Raw genomic sequence first — 16,413 nt, forward strand, 5'->3', positions numbered from 1 at the left:
GCTGGGATTACAGGTGTGCCGCCATACCTGGCTAATTTTTGTATTGTTAGTAGAGATGGGGTTTCACCATGATGGCCAGGCTGGTCTCGAACTCCTGACCTCAGGTGATCCACTCATCTTGGCCTCCCAAAGTGCTGGGATTGCAGGTGTAAAGGTGAGCCACCCTGCCCTGCCTCGACCTCATGTTTCTAATGAAGAAATGAAAATCAATACTACAGAAATTGTGATTTTGGAGCTGGGGCTGGGAACCTGCTCACTATTCTGTGCTTTCATACATCTCCATGAAGTGGTCTCGTTTTGTTTTGGAGGGTTGGTTTGGGTCTCGCTTCTGATGGTCTTCTTTCTCTTTTGACAGAGCCTAGCTGGGGGAGATAAGAACAAGCTGGTGCCCCTGCCCGCCTGTCTCCGTACTGCCATGATGGACAAATTTGCCCAATTTGATGAGTACCAGCTGGCTAAGTACAACCCTCGGAAGCACCGGGCCAAGAGACATCCCCGCCGGCCAGCCCGCTCTCCAGTCAGTCACTGTCTCAGCCCTCGACCCATGCTCCCCATCAGGGAGCATGCTGTTGCTGGGGAGTCCTATACCAAAAGCAAAGGGAGTCAGAGAAATCCAGGGGAGCTGGGTAGAGCTCGGGAGTGAATGGAGCAGGGCAGGCCTCTTTCCCAGCTGGCTTCCTTTGGGTAGAGATACACCTTCAGGCTATTGCCTGGATCTCTTCAGGGACAGCCTCCATTTCCCTTTTTGAAACTGCTTCTCCTGTCCCTACAGAGGATGGAACCTCCATTTTCTAGCAGGCCTTTTCCAAGGTACATAATATTTCTTAGAGATGAGCAGAGAAAGGTGAGTCCCTTCTTCTGGGGTTGTATATGTGTATGTACAGTCTTTTCTGGACTAATATTTAGGAACAAAATTCTATTAGTGTTAAAAGACTTTCTGCCTGGGGGTTCTTGGCTGTGATGGTGGGTGAGGTTCTGAGAGCACCTCAGAAAGGCATATGGTTTTATTTTTTTCACTTCACTCTCCTTGGTATTGTACTTTTTTTTTTCTTTGAGACAGAGTCACACACTGTCGCCCAGGCTGGAGTGCTGCAGTGGCATGGTCTCGGCTCACTGTAACCTCTGCCACCCGGGCTCAAGCAATTCTCCTGCCTCAGCCTTCTGAGAATCTGGGACTACAGGTGCATGCCACCACACCCAGCTAATTTTTGTATTTTTAGTAGAGACGGGATATCACTATGTTGGCCAGGCTGGTCTAGAACTCCTGACCTCATGATCCACCTGCCTCGGCTTCCCAGAGTGCTGGGATTACAGTCATGAGGCACCACGCCCAGCCGGTATTGTACTTTACTTCCAGGTGACATGTCAGTAAAGTTGGATAAGTGAGTTAAAAATACTATGAAATATTTACCTTCCACAGGAAGTTTTTTTTTGTTTTTTTTTTTTTAAGACGGGTTTTCACCATGTTGGTCAGGCTGGTCTTGGGGTTTCACCATGTTGGTCAGGCTGGTCTTGAACTCCCGACCTGAGGTGATCCGCCCGTCTTGGCCTCCAAAGTGCTTGGATTACAGGCGTGAGCCACCATGCCCGGCCTACAGGAAGTTTTAAAAACAAACCAAACAAAATCTTTTTACTTTCATACCAGTATTTTACTTAGCAGTTAAGAGCATAGCATCTGGATTCAGATCACCTGGATTTGAATCTTCCCACCACCCCTTATTGGCTATGAGACATTGGGCCAATGATTTAATCTCTCTTGCCTCAGTTTTCTCATATGTTAAATGGGAATAATAGCAGAACCTACATTGCTGGATTGTTATGAAGATTAAATCAGTTACTATATTTAAAGTATTTCTAACAAGTAAATAAGTGTTAGCTATCACTACCATCATCATTATTGAAACAGATTATTAGGAAAATATATTAGTGTTACAAGAAAAAACACATTCTCAGTTGGTCAACTTGTCTTTTCTCTTCATCCTATTAACGTATCCTAAATTTAGTTCTTCTACCATAGAAGATTCTGAAAGCTACCTACATTTATTTATTTATTTATTTATTTACTTACTTATTTTTGAGATGGAGTCTCGCTCTGTCACCCAGGCTGGAGTGCAATGGCACGATCTTGGCTCACTGCAACCTCCACTTCCTGGGTTCAAGAGATTCTCCTGCCTCAGCCTCCTGAGTTGCTGGGAGTACAGGCATGTGCCACCCTGCCCTGCTAATTTTTTTGTATTTTTAGTAGAGACGAGGTTTGACCATGTTGGTCAGTCTGGTCTCAAACTCCTGGCCTCAAATGATCTGCCTGCCTTGGCCTCCCAAAGTGCTGGGATTACAGGTGTCAACCACCACACCCAGCCTACTTCTAGTTTTTAAACTCCTCCTAGCCTGCATTGTGTTCGTTTTTCCATTTATCTATTAGAGTCTCAGTGATTTAAATAGGAGCTGATTGCCTAGGCCCGGTGGCTCACGCCTGTTATCCCAACACTTTGGGAGGTCAAAGTAGGCAGATCATGAGATCAGGAGTTCGAGACCACTCTGGCCAACACAGTGAAACCCCATCTCTACTAAGAATACAAAAATTAGCTGGGCATGGTGGCCGGTGCCTGTAATCCCAGCTACTCGGGAGGCTGAGGCAGGAAAATCACTTGAACCTGGGAGGCAGAGGTTGTGGTGAGCTGAGATTGTGCCACTGCACTCCAGCCTGGGCGAATGAGCGAGACTCCGACTCAAAAAAAAATAAATAAATAAAATAAATAGGAGCTGATTTTCCCTTCCCCTCCTCTAAAAACAAAGCTATTATGTGTTTGCTCTATCCCCACCTTGTTTCTCACAAGCCAGTCATCCCATGTTAACCACTTGTGTGAATGAAACAGTGACCCCAAAGAGCTGCCATCCTATTCTCACCATGGGAGCCTTGTTGCCAGAGATTTGTACCCTCTATTCCTACTCCTTGGCCAAAATCTATTTTGAGGAAAGAAATTACCACATAGGGATAGGATGGTCTTACAATCTGCTTTATTGAAGAAAGTTCCTATGGTCATGGATGAAAGGACCCCTGTGAGACTTGAGGATTTTTCCACAGTTTGAGAAGGCCTGTGATGCAGAACCAGAGAAAAAGAATCCTCCAAGGTTCACCCTGAAGAAGCTCGTTCAGCGACTGCATATCCATGAGCCTGCCCAGCACGTTCAAGCCCTGCTGGGTTACAGGTGAGGAGCTCCACCCTGAGCATACATTCCATCTAGGTAATTCCTTGACTTTTCAACATCCGTGGCCCCAATCCCAGTAGTTCTCAACCCTGGCAACATGACTTTAGAGAGACATGCCCTGTAGACCTAACTGCGGCTTTCCTTTTCTGATTCACCTGTAAACATGACTCATCTTTCCTTTTCTGAGTTATTTTTAGGCATATTTGGGTAGACATGCCCTATAAACATGACTCACCTTTCTTTTCTGAGTTACTTTCTTGCCAACTTTGAAATGATAAACCTCTTCCTTCCCTATCTCAGATACCCCTCCAACCTACAGCTCTTTTCTCGAAGTCGCCTTCCCGGGCCTTGGGATTCTAGCAGAGCTGGGAAGAGAATGAAGCTGTCTAGGCCAGAGACCTGGGATCGGGAGCTGAGCCTGTGGGGAAACAAAGCTTCAGTCTGGGAGGAACTTATTGGTAAAGTGACCTTGGCCATCACATTCCCTCCTTCTCTTCCCTATTTATGCCCCCACATCTTAGATCCTCACTAGAAGATTTCTGTGGAATGATGAAGTTATTCTTTTGCCTGGTAGTAGTATTACTGAAAATGATTTGATTTATAAGGTCTGCCATTGACCATACCAAAGTAAACAGTGGTACCTGCTTTGAGTCACATTGACATCATAGGTCATTATACCAGATGTGGTTAGGTGATGCACAAGTTTTTATCAATATATGACAAAAGTGCCTTCTTTCTGATTGTACTTGTATCAATATCTGTGTAACTCATTCCAAAAAAGGTAGGACTGGCACATGGCATATTGGAATCTGTACAGAAACTCTCATTTAGGACATGGAAGTTTTAGGTAATTTGCCCACACTGATACAGAAAAAAAATTCAAATTGAGGAAGACTAAGTTATGTTCAATTTTCTCTTTCTCTGTTTTTTTTTTTTTTTTTTTTTTTTTTTTTTGGGAGTGGTCTATTTTTAACCATAGCAGGCTCTTTCTTTTGTTTTCTATTTTTTTTTTTTTTTTTTAAATTTTAGAGTCAGAGTCTTTCTAATGTTGCCCAGGCTGGTCTCAAACTCATGGCCTCAAGCAATCCTCCGACCTTGGCCTCCCAAAGTGCTGGGATTACAGGTGTGAGCCACTGCACCCAGCCATAGAAAGCTCTATTTTCACATTTATATACCTTGTTACTATTTTGTTTTCTTTTACTTCTTCTTTTTTCTTTGAAAATTTGAAGTCAATTTTTTTCTGTTGAAAAACATCTAACTTCAGATGTTTTGACTGGGTTTGTAGACTACATATTTGGGAACTTCAGTCACCCATATTGTCTTTTTTACCTCATTTCTCTGTACACTGCTTGTTAGCAGATTGTACTCAGGGCAGCCTGAATTGTTCAGCTGCTTATCACCCCTCTCACATTCTGGTTGTCACTGGTGGTGCATGTATCAGAATCACCTGGGAATTTAAACACACACACACACACACACACACACACACACACACACACATCTGCCCCCAGTTGACAGGCTCTTCCCCGACAGTTGAAACCACTTGGGGTGGAGTAGAATAAAGGGGCCTGGATGCAAGCCAATAGCCAGAATATGTAGATAATTTTTTTTTTTTTTGAGATAGAGTTTCACTCTTTTTGCCCAGGCTACAGTGCAATGGCACAATCTCAGCTCACTCAACCTCTGCCTCCTGGGTTCAAGCAATTCTCCTGTCTCAGCCTCCCAAGCAGCTGGGATTACAGCCTCATGCCACCATGCCTAGCTAATTTTGTATTTTTAGTAGAGATGGGGTTTCACCATGGTGGCCCAACTAGTCTTGAACTCCTAACCTCCAGTTAGTAATCCACCCGCTTCGGCCTCCCAAAGTGCTGGGATTATAGGTGTGAGCCACCTCGCCGGGCCATGTGTAGATAATTCTATATGCACCATCTCCACTTCCTCCCTCTGGTTGAGAACCATTGTCCCTGAAAATGTAAGGACATGTAACTTTATTCTTTTAATGTCTTTTATCCTAGGTGAGGCAAATGCCCACAATCTAATCCCATAGTGGCTAGAGTTTCCTTTTTTAATCATATACTACAAAAAAAATTTATGGATATACCAGAATATATGTATATGTCCTTTTTTTTTTTTTTTTTTTTTTTAGAAACAGAGTCTCACTTTGTTGCCAAGACTGGTCTCCAGTTGCTGGGATTACAGATGTAAGCCACTGTGCACAGCCAAAAATAAATATAAATAAATAAAAGAAAATATAAAAATATATGGATATAATTATAAAAGATAAGATAAAATGTAATTGGGTATACAGACCCCTTTTTGGAAACCACAGATCTCATTAATAACTCATTAACAATTTTTTGGGATGAAATAAGTGAATTTTGCAATCTGAAGGATGAATGTCCAGTTTATTTTCTAATATCACAAGTATGATATTGGACTTAATTTCTTATCAAAAATGATCTAGAAAACCTTTATACATAGTAACAGTTGAAAAAAACTTGAGTTGACAATGGATGCAATAGTTCATTTATAGTGCATATACAAGCTAAAGGTACCAAACAGTTTGTGAATCAGAATTATGACTGGAGGCTGGGCACTGTGACTCACCCCTGTAATCCCAGCACTTTGGGAGGCTGGGGTGGGCGAATCGCTTGAGCTCAGGAGTTTGAGACCAACCAGGGCAACATGGTGAAACCTTGTCTCTACCAAAAATAGAAAAATTAGCTGGGCATGTTGGTAGATGTCTATGGTCCTAGATGTTTGTGAAGCTGAGGCAGGAGGATTGCTTGAGCTTGGGAGGTGGAGGTTGCAGTGAGCCAAGATTGTGCCACTGCACTCTACCCTCGGTGACAGAGTGAGACTCCATCTCAAAAATAAAAGAAAGAATTATGACTGGAGAATCCCAAGACTTCCAGAGGGCTGAAAGCTTCCAGCTGTAATTCAAATGAGACTTAGATCCCCTTTACAAAGGGAGCACCACTTACCTGATGGAAGCTGCTGATGGTGTGGGCTGCTGCACAAGGCACAGTGAGGGACTGACATGGTTGGTCTCTAAAGTGGTTTGAATGGACCTCTGTCCAGGAAAAGAAAATCACATCTCCCATTTATGTTTATTTTTATCTAAAAGAAAAGAATTTTCCCAATATTTACCATGCAGATTGAACCCACATGGTCGCTCGCTCAGTCCATATGATACAGTGTTATGTATAACAGTTGAGGTTTTCTGAGCATCCACAATCTGAGGGCATTGATGGTGCCCCTTCACTCTTTCACTCTTTTTTTTTTTTTTTGGTTTCTACATAGTTTGACTCATAGCAATTTATCTTTTTTTTTTTTTAAAATGGATTTCACCATGTTGGTCAGGCTAGTCTTGAACTCCCGACCTCAGGTGATCCGCCCGCCTTGGCCTCCAAAGTGCTTGGATTACAGGTGTGAGCCACCACGCCCAGCTGCAATTTATCTTTAAATTGTAGATGGAATTGGAATTATTCAGTATTACCTGAATTAATCCTCTAAAATTGATATAAACTTTAAAAATATTATTATTAAGAAACTATGGGCTGGGTGTGGTGGCTCACATCTGTAATCCCAGCATGTTGGGGGGCCGAGGCGGGTGGATCACTGGAGGTCAGGAGTTCAAGACTAACCTGGCCAAATGGTGAAATCTCATCTCTACTAAAATACAAAAATTAGCTGGACATTGTGGTGGGCACCTGTAATCCCAGCTACTCAGGAACTGAGGTGGGAGAATTGCTTGAATCCAGGAAACGGAGGTTGCAGTGAGCCAAGATTGTACCACTGCACTCCAGCCTGGGTGACAGAGCATAACTCCGTCTCAAAAAAAGAAAAGGGACTATGGCTTGAAGATCATATTAACTCAAGGACAAGTGAACAGTAAGAAAGTGACAGAGGTGAAATTCTATCTCCAGTGTAAATCTTTTTCAACTGTATTTAAGCAAAAAAAAAAATTAATGACTAATCAAATCTTATAAGAAATTGGTTAAAAAACTTAAAAATTTTGAAGACTATTTGAAATATGGATTTACATTCATTATTGTAAGTGGAGAACCTTCTTTTAATTGTATATTGTGCCTTAAAATATTAACTAATGAATGTACTACATTACGTTAGTATATACTTCATAAATCAATTTCTCTTTTGGCCATCTAAAAAGTTTGGAAACCTTTGCCCTAGACTAGAGATTACATTTTGTCAGTTGAACCCAATCTTAGGGCTAGAGCCAACAGATAAAGTGGTAACATAAGTTGTTTATTGAAACAGCCATCCCATAAACAGTGTTGCGTAAATTTTGCTCCAAATTTCAGGCCAACTCTGTTTTTAATCTTTCCAAGCCTTTAAAACATTTTGAGTAGAGTAGATTGTATGTCAGTTCCTCACTTCCTCTGTCTTGGACTTTCTACATGCTTGGTCTCTGAACTTCTTGCTCTGGTTTCTGATCTCTCATCATCCCTAATTTGCTTTTTTTTTAAGAGACAGAGACTTGCTATGTTGCCCAGGCTAGACTCCAACTCCAGGGTCCTGGGTTCAAGTGATCCTCCTGTCTCAGCCTCCTTGGTAGCTGGGATTACAGCTGCATGGCACTGTGCCTGGCCTCCTCATTTGTTTTTCTCACTCTACGCCCCACATTCCACAGAAAATGAGAAGCTTCCCTTCATGGCCATGCTTCGGAACCTGTGCAACCTGCTTCGTGTTGGAATCAGTGCCCGCCACCATGAGCTTGTTCTCCAGAGACTCCAGCATGCGGTATGTGTGAGGGGCAGGTAGCCGTGGGGCCCAGCAACTAGACGTGCATGTGGAGGCCACTGCTGTTTTGGAGGCCAGGATTTTTCAGGTGGCCGAGGAAGGTCACGGCCACCAAGCTCTTTCCATGTGGGCTGTAAGTAGGTCTGGAAATACAGATATGTTTGGGGGTTCAGTAAATCCTTTGAGAAGTTACAATAGAGTATAAGAGCTTTCATTTTAATTTTCTGAGCTCAGTGACTTACCAGGAAGAGACATTTCTGTGACGTAACTGATTTCAGAGGGAGTCTTTATTTTTTATTTATAGAGATGGGGTTTTTTTGTGTTTTTTTTTTTTTTAGTATTTTTTTTTTTTTAGTATGAGATGGGGTTTTGCCATGTTGGCAAGGCTGGTCTTGAACTCCTGAGCTCAGGCAGTCCACCCGCCTCAGTCTCCCAAAGTGCTGTGATTATAGGCATGAGCTACCACACCCCGCCCGGAGGGAGTCTTAAAAGAAACAGGGCTCCTTCTGTTACTTTATCTGCTTTACCTCTTCTCACACCCTAAAATGATGCATTTTTTCTTTCTCCTTATTACCCCTTTTCTGTATCTCTTGTCTAAGTCCATTTTGTCCTTCTGTACCTTCCCGTAAAGCTAATAGAATAGACCCCTGAAGCCCCCCATACTCCCGGCTCCTGTGCTCATGACCTCTCCCTTGCTTTGCAGAAGTCGGTCATCCACAGTCGGCAGTTTCCATTCAGATTTCTTAACGCCCATGATTCCATTGATGCCCTTGAGGCTCAACTCAGAAATCAAGGTATTCTCTCCCTTCTTCCAACTCCTGTTTGCCTCTCGTTTCTGACAATAAATGAAGCAGCAACACCAATATTTTCAGCCTCTTGCCTTGCAATCTCAGGATGTGTGGGGGTTGGAGGCAGAGGTCAGGCACTTTCCAGCCCCAAAGGTTGGGGCTCAGGCCACATTACTGGTAGGAAAAGATGAGGGAATAGAAGGTGCCTAACTCAGAAATTTATTTATCATCATACAGCATTGCCCTTTCCTTCTAATATAACACTGATGAAGCAGATAATAACTAGAAATGAGAAGAACCGTCCCAGGCGGAGGTTTCTTTGCTCCCTAAGCCGTCAGCAGCTTCGGGCAGTAATGAGGATACCTGTGATGTATGAGCAGCTCAAGCGGGAGAAGCTGAGAGTACACAAGGCCAGGTGTGTATGTGCTGTCTGGGATCCAAGGGTGGGCAATAGGGGCTACCCTGGCACAGGTTGAAAGTCATCTGGGAAGCCCAAATGTTTTTCTGTAAAGACTTGCTTGTCATTCGTCGCAATGGCTCAGAATTGCCTGGTTCCTTGCACAGCACACCTTGTCTTTAACATTGTCCTAAAGAGAGATCATGAAACAAAGTCTACTCCTGGACCTCTACTCTATTATCTGTGATTGTTTTATTGGTTTACATGGATTCCTTTCTTTTAGTTGTGCTGATGTATGGTGGTGTATCCTGGTGTCCTCTCTGCTTCCGCTCTGATTCATGGTTTTCTTTCTTTTTCTTTTCTGTGACTTGTTTGCTTTTCTGTTTCTATCTTGTTCTGTATTTTTTGGCCCATTCATCTTTTTTTGCTTTTGTTGTATGTGTGTATGTTTTGACATACACACAAAGATAGTTACCATCAAGCAGGCTCAAAGACAGATGTACAATGTTTTGTAGGCTTGGTGAAGTCTCCGCTGTCTTTTCAAGTATTTTATCAGTACCTTACACTTACTTTTACTCAGAACAACCACAGGACTCACCTAACCTTTTAGAGTGCTCAGTGACCAGGAATCTCCTGAATCAGTGGCTGAACAGAGGGCCATTAAAGAAATCAAGCCTGGCCAGGCTCAGTGGCTCATGCCTGTAATCCCAACACTTTGGGAGGTTGAGGCAGGTGGATCACGAGGTCAGGTGTTTGAGACCAGCTTGGCCAACATGGTGAAACCTCCTCTCTACTAAAAATACAAAAATTCGCTGGGCATAGTGGCGGATGCCTGTAATCCCAGCTACTCAGGAGGCTGAGACAGGAGAATTGCTTAAACCTGGGAGGCAAATGTTGCAGTGAGCTGAGATCACACCACTGCACTCTAGCCTGGGCAACAAGAGTGAGACTCCATCTCAAAAAAAAAACCAAAAAAAAAAACCCAGAATCAAGCCCAAGGCGGCAGTCCAAATGGTATTCTTGTACTGATTAATGTGGTAGCCACTAGCCACATGTGGGTATTTAGCAGTTGATATATACTAGTGAAGTCTGAGTTGAGACATGCTAGATTTTGAAGGCAGTCAGAAAAAATAAATGTGAAATATTCATAATTTTTGTATTAATTACAGGCTGACATGAAAATATTTTTATATATTAGGTTAAATAAAATGCAATATTAAATTAATTTTAGCCAGGTGCAGTGGCTTGCACCTGTAATCCCACCTACTTGGGAGGCTGAGGTGGGAGAATTGCTTGAGCTCAGGAATTTGAGGCTGTAGTGAGCTATGATCGTGTTACTGCACAGACTGGGCAACAGAGCAAGACCCTGTCCCTTTTTTTTTTTTTTTTGAGACAGGGTTTTATTCCCATCACCCAGGCTGGAATTCAATGGCACGATCTCAGCTCACTGCAACCTCCACCTCTCCAGCTTAAGGAATTCTCCTGCCTCAGCCTCCCAAGTAGCTGTGACTATAGGCACATACCACTGCACACAGCTAATTTTTGTATTTTTTGTAGAGATAGGGTTTACTATGTTGCCTAGGCTGGTCTCAAACTCCTAAGCTCAGGTGATCCACCTACCTCGGCCTGAGTGCTGAGATTATAGGCATGAGCCAAGGACCCTGTCTCTCTCCTTTTTTTGTTTGAGACAGAGTCTCATTTCGTCACCTAGGCTGTTGTGATCTTGGCTCACTGGACCTCTGCTTTCCCCGTTCAAGTGATTCTCATGCCTCAGACTCCCAAGTAGCTGGGATTACAGGTACATGCCACCACACCCAGCTAATTTTTGTATTTTTATTAGAGACAGGGTTTCACCATGTTGGCCAGACTGGTCTTAAACTCCTGACCTCAAGTGATGCACCTGTCTCGGCCTCCCAAAGTGCTGGGATTACAGGCATGAGCCTGTCTCTTAAAGAAGAGAAAAATTAATTTCACCATTAATAAAATTAATTTATTTTTACTCTTTAAAATGTGACTATTAGAAAATTGTATGTATATAATTTAAGTTTGATTTAATTCTATTGGATAGCGCTGGGAAGACTACTGATTTTGCTAGACTAAAAAGTTAGTATAAAAAACTTTAAATAGGCTGGGCGCAATGGCTCATGCTTGTAATCCTAGCACTTTGGGAGGCCGAGGCAGGTGGATCACCTGAGGTCAGGAGCTTCAGACCAGCCTGGCTAACATGGCGAAACCCTGTTCTACTAAAAATACAAAAAATTAGCCAGGTGTGGTGGCGGGCGCCTGTAATTCCAGCTACTTGGAAGGCTGAGGCAGAAGAATTGCTTGAACCCCAGGGGCAGAGGTTGCAGTGAGCTGATATCGTGACACCACTCCAGCCTAGGCCAAAGAGCAAAACTCCATCTCAAAAAAAAATAAATAAATAAAGCTTTATGCACCCAAGTAATGAAAATATAGTAGACTTTCATAAAACTGTTTGCCAGATTCAGTGATTATCTAGATTTTATCGCATTTTCTTTACTGATCTCTTTTTCTTTTTTCTTTTTTTTTTTTTTTATTTGAGACAGAGTCTTGCTCTATAGCAACAAGCTAGAGTGCAGAGTGGTGCTATCTTGGCTCACTGAACCTCCACCTCCTGGTTTCAATCCATTGTAATCCTCCCAAGTAGTTGAGATTATAGGCGCCTGCCACTGCACCCAGCTAATTTTTGTATTTTTAGTAGAATCAGGATTTCACCATCTGGTCTTGAACTGCTAACCTCATGATCCACCCACCTTGGCCTCCCAAAGTGCTGGGGATTACAGGCATGAGCCACCACACCCGCCCTCCCCTCCCCAGTCCAAAGATGTTTTTAAAACAAATGTCAAAGAATAAGACACATTTTATTTCACCTTTCCTTATTTCACGTGTGTTTCTTTAAAAAGGGCCTTTTTTTTTTTTTACATAATGTCATTAATATACCTGACAAAATTAAAAATAATTTCTTGGTATTATCATCTGTTATCTACTCCATATTCAGATTTTCCAATTGTTTAAAAATATAATTTTATAGTTTTATTCAAATCCAGATCTAAACAAGGTCTACACATTGCATTTGGTTGTTAAGTCACATATGTTGCTTTTAACCTTTTAATTGTTCTTATGCTATTGAGTTACTGTGAAAACCAGGTTCAGGGGCCCCACAGAATATCGCATATTCTGGATTTGCCTCCCTCCTCATGGTGTCATCTATCTTGTTTTTCTATTTCATGTTCATTAGCTCTAAAGGCTTGAACAGCCTTTAGATTTGCCTTTTTTTTTTTTGCAAGTATTTCGTAGGTGATCCTATATATATACTATTTAAGTGGGACCACTCCTTAGTAATGCTAATATTGATCAGTATTTTTAGATGATAATAGCCTAATCTCTCCACAATAGTTAATGGCTCATCTATTGGTAATCTTTGCGTGAACCAATTGCTTCATTGTTGGTTGCAGAGTAAGGGTTTTATCATTCCTCCATATTTATTAATTGGAATTTTTAAAAGAGCCTCCCTTATCAACCAAATCTATTTAGTTACCCTGAAATAGATTGTATGGTAAAGGTGTAATAAGTATTCAACTTATTCTCTTTTAATTGCCAGTTTTCAGAGTAAGGAGTTAGCATTTGTTCTTTAAAATACGATTTAAAACTATGTAGCCGTTAAATCTTGCTTCATGAAGTAAGAATGGATTCATGTGGTAAGTGTAGCTAGTGAGTCCACAGGTGACTTCCTGTCTCCTACTATGAGTGTGGATTAGAAGAGTCCTATAAAATGGGGGCAGAGGGAAGCTCTGTCCCAGTCCTCTACACCAGCAATGGAGTAGGCTGGGGAAAGGGGTGTAATGCTTGAGGCGGGAGGGAGAAGACTCAATACTTAAGTGGCAAGTTCTCATCTTCCCATCTACCTCTAAGGGGCAGGCAGATAAGTCCCTGAGCCCATGTGTCTGTGTCTTTCTTGCCTATAGACAGTGGAAATATGATGGTGAGATGCTGAACCGGTATCGACAGGCCCTGGAGACAGCTGTGAACCTCTCTGTGAAGCACAGCCTGCCCCCGCTGCCAGGCCGCACCATCTTGGTCTATCTGACAGATGCTAATGCAGACAAGCTCTGTCCCAAGAGCAACCCAAAAGGGGTAAGAAAATAAAAAGCATCCTCCAAGGGGTTGATAGGCTGCTGGGGATCCTGAGTTAGGTATCCTGTTCCCAGAGCTGGTTCTTCCAGGCAAGCACTCAGACTGAAGTAAATGATATGAATTTGCTTCCAAGTATCAGTCCTTGGTTCCTAGGAACAATTCCTAGGATATTGTTTCAACCAGGTTTATGTATAATACTGACGTTTCACCCTTGGCTGGTACTTGGTACTCTCTAAGTTTCCATTGCCAAAATAGATCTCACTTTTGCCTTACTATACCCAGTGTTGAACTTGGGCAGGGATCCTGGCTCCTCTCTTCCTCCTTCCACAGTCAGCTGTTCCTGAGGGCTGCCGAAGCTGACCCCTCCCAACTTGGGATTTTATGCCTTTTCTCATTCCCCGAAACCAATGGGAGGGTTTGGCCTCCAGGGATGGTTGGGTAAGGGTGAATTCCAAAGCAAGGGAGCTTTATTTCCCCTGATACTTGTCAAACCAGCCCCCACTGAACTATGTGCTGCTGTTGATTGGGATGATGATCACAACGGCGGAGCAGGTGGAGGTGGTGCTGTGTGGAGGAGACACTCTGAAGACTGCAGTGCTTAAGCCAGAAGAAGGCATCCTGAAGACTGCCATCAAGCTCCAGGCTCAAGTCCAGGTCAGACACTCACTCCCAACCATCCAAAAATACACAAAGGACATAGGTCTGGGAATAGCCCAGGTATTTGGTAAAGGCACAGATATACATAGTTCTGAAGATTTGCCAAGCAGTGTCTGTCACTTACTGTGCAACCACATAACATGAAGTCTCTTTCCTTCAGGAGTTTGAGGAAAAGAATGAATGGTCCCTGAATACTTTTGGGAAATACCTGCTGTCTCTGGCTGGCCAAAGAGTTCCTGTGAGTATTGCTCAATCTCTGAGAAACCCTCTCTCTCTCCGTCATTTTATTATATAATTGATATATATCATTTTTGGACCTTTGAAGCTGACTTCTCCAACCACGTACAATATTCAGATCAGCTCTCTACTGGCTACAACCCCCTACTCAGTGGTGTGCTGGTAAATGTCTGACAAGCAGCTGTCTGGAAAAATAAGCCTTGGTTAATACCATCTGCTAATTTCCATGGTATAAACAGTCCTACTGAGGCTGATTTCAAACTCCCAATATGATGCTACTGAACACAGAGTTGGGAAAAGATGTTCAGGAGCACACCACTGTGTGGTATTCCCACAATCCTGGTACAGTAGATGTAAATAAGGATGAGTAGATCATAGTAAAATGTAGCAAAATTATTAGGAAGTTATGCATTTTGAATATTTATTACATTTGTTTTATTTTCTGATTTTTTATATTTTGAGACAGGGTTTCACTCTGTTGCCCAGGCTAGAGTGAAATGGCCTGATTATAGCTCACTGCAACTAAAACACCTGGGCTCAAGTGATTCTCCTGCCTCAGCCTCCCAAGTAGCTGGGACTACTGGTGTGTGCCAACATGTCTGGCCATATTTGTTTAAATATAACTTATTTAATTTTTTAAATGTATACAATTTAATGTTTAATAATGTCCATTTTTAGCAACCGCTCATAAAATTCCTGAAAATGTAACAATCAGCTCTCTCGAACCTGAATGAGCCAGCTACAGCATACCACTGCCCCACTCCAACCTCCACTTTGATGTCCCCCGAGCTTCCCTCATTCTGTGTGCTCAGGAGAGGCACTCCCGTCAGAGTTCTCCTAATCCTCCTGTCCTCAGAAAGCTCATATCTTAATGTCCTGGGTCTCCAGCATCCCTTAGGAGCATCTTCTCCCTTTCATCTTACAGGTGGACAGGGTCATCCTCTTTGGCCAAAGCATGGATTATGGAATGATAAATGTGGCCAAACAGCTTTACTGGCAGCGTGTGAATTCCAAGTGCCTCTTTGTTGGTATCCTCCTAAGAAGGGTACAATACCTGTAAGAGTGCTTATCCTTCCTGCCCAGTGTCAGAAATTAGTGGTCTACATTTCCTCTCTACCTCTCCCAAAGCCTAGGACACCCCCACTTGCCAGGTACCTCCCCAACTCTGCCTTCTTACTTCTGTTGCACTTCAGGAAGATACTTTAGCCTAACTTTGTACCCCTCTGTGAGAGTCCACCCTAGCCCTAGCCTAGCACATAACCTGATTAAAGGTGCAGAAGTGGAGTTTCCATCATGGGATGTTAGTGGGCAGTCACTGTGTTCCAGGTACTGTTTGTGATGGTTAGTGACTACTTCTTCCTTTGCCAGGTCAACAGATTCGAATCCCAATGATGTGACACTCTCAGGCTGTACTGATGGGATACTGAAGTGAGTACAAAATAGACACTGAAGGCTTGGAGACTTTGTTAGAAAGTCTTTAGGAGACTATCTCTATTCCAATCACTTCTTTTTTAAAGTAAGATAGTTTATTCCTCTTTTACAGCCATCCAGGCATAGCAGCAACAGTGTCACAGGGACCCAGGCACTTTCTCTCTTATTGCTCCATCATCCTCAAATACTCAGCTTCTACCTCATGATCCAATATGTCTGCTTCAGCTCCAGCCATCTTGGTATTCAGCCAAGTTTGTATTATATTATATCCAGTAGGAAAGAAGAAAAGGGACATGGCAGATTTCACTGTAAAGAGTTGGCCATGTCACAGTGGCTTCTGTTCAGTTCTTGATGCAGAGAAAATTACATTTATATAAGCTAAATTATAGAAATCTTTTCATGCTTTTTTCTGTCTCCATTCTTTGCCTTCTTATTTACTTGTTTTCTCCCCTGCCTTTACTTTTGGATACCATCCATTTCCCTTAACTCCTGTTAGGAAGCCTCAGGCACATTCCTCCTTCTCCAGGGAACATTTATGGCTGGCACAGAGCTGCTCAAACCCAGACTGGATGACTTTAATTTTTACACCTTATCCTAGCCCATTGCCCCTGGCCCAATAGCAAGTTTATGATTACTGTGCACAGCAGGAGAGGCGAGCTGGGCTTCTTTTCTTTTCCTTCATTCTGATGGTTCTGCATCCTCATTTATTTTAAGTCTGCATAAACTGCTTATGGTCATCTTCTTAAGAAGCTTCAGTTAACTGGTGACCAAACC

General features: G+C 42.7%; 1 protein-coding gene across 7 annotated transcripts in view; it reads left to right on the plus strand.

Annotated features, from left to right (window-relative positions):
- The window catches only part of TEP1 (telomerase associated protein 1), a 60,729-nt gene that overhangs the window by 24,669 nt on the left and 19,647 nt on the right, over positions 1-16,413 (plus strand). For all 7 annotated transcript variants that reach the window (XR_010342033.1, XM_012465679.3, XM_012465669.3 and 4 more), the window contains 12 exons: positions 356-517; positions 773-844; positions 3,086-3,210; positions 3,511-3,668; positions 7,865-7,974; positions 8,678-8,768; positions 9,000-9,177; positions 13,146-13,314; positions 13,810-13,968; positions 14,132-14,209; positions 15,134-15,264; positions 15,577-15,636. Coding sequence is in view for 6 of the 7 variants with exons in the window: in XM_012465679.3 (XP_012321102.2) it covers positions 356-517; positions 773-844; positions 3,086-3,210; positions 3,511-3,668; positions 7,865-7,974; positions 8,678-8,768; positions 9,000-9,177; positions 13,146-13,314; positions 13,810-13,968; positions 14,132-14,209; positions 15,134-15,264; positions 15,577-15,636 (1,493 nt within the window). In the remaining variant the exon portion in view is untranslated. The remainder of the gene's footprint in view (positions 1-355; positions 518-772; positions 845-3,085; positions 3,211-3,510; positions 3,669-7,864; positions 7,975-8,677; positions 8,769-8,999; positions 9,178-13,145; positions 13,315-13,809; positions 13,969-14,131; positions 14,210-15,133; positions 15,265-15,576; positions 15,637-16,413) is intronic.

This window comes from Aotus nancymaae, unplaced genomic scaffold, assembly GCF_030222135.1.
Source record: "Aotus nancymaae isolate 86718 unplaced genomic scaffold, 86718_ANA_hifiasm-v0.15.2.pri h1tg000011l, whole genome shotgun sequence".
NCBI lineage: Eukaryota > Metazoa > Chordata > Mammalia > Primates > Aotidae > Aotus > Aotus nancymaae.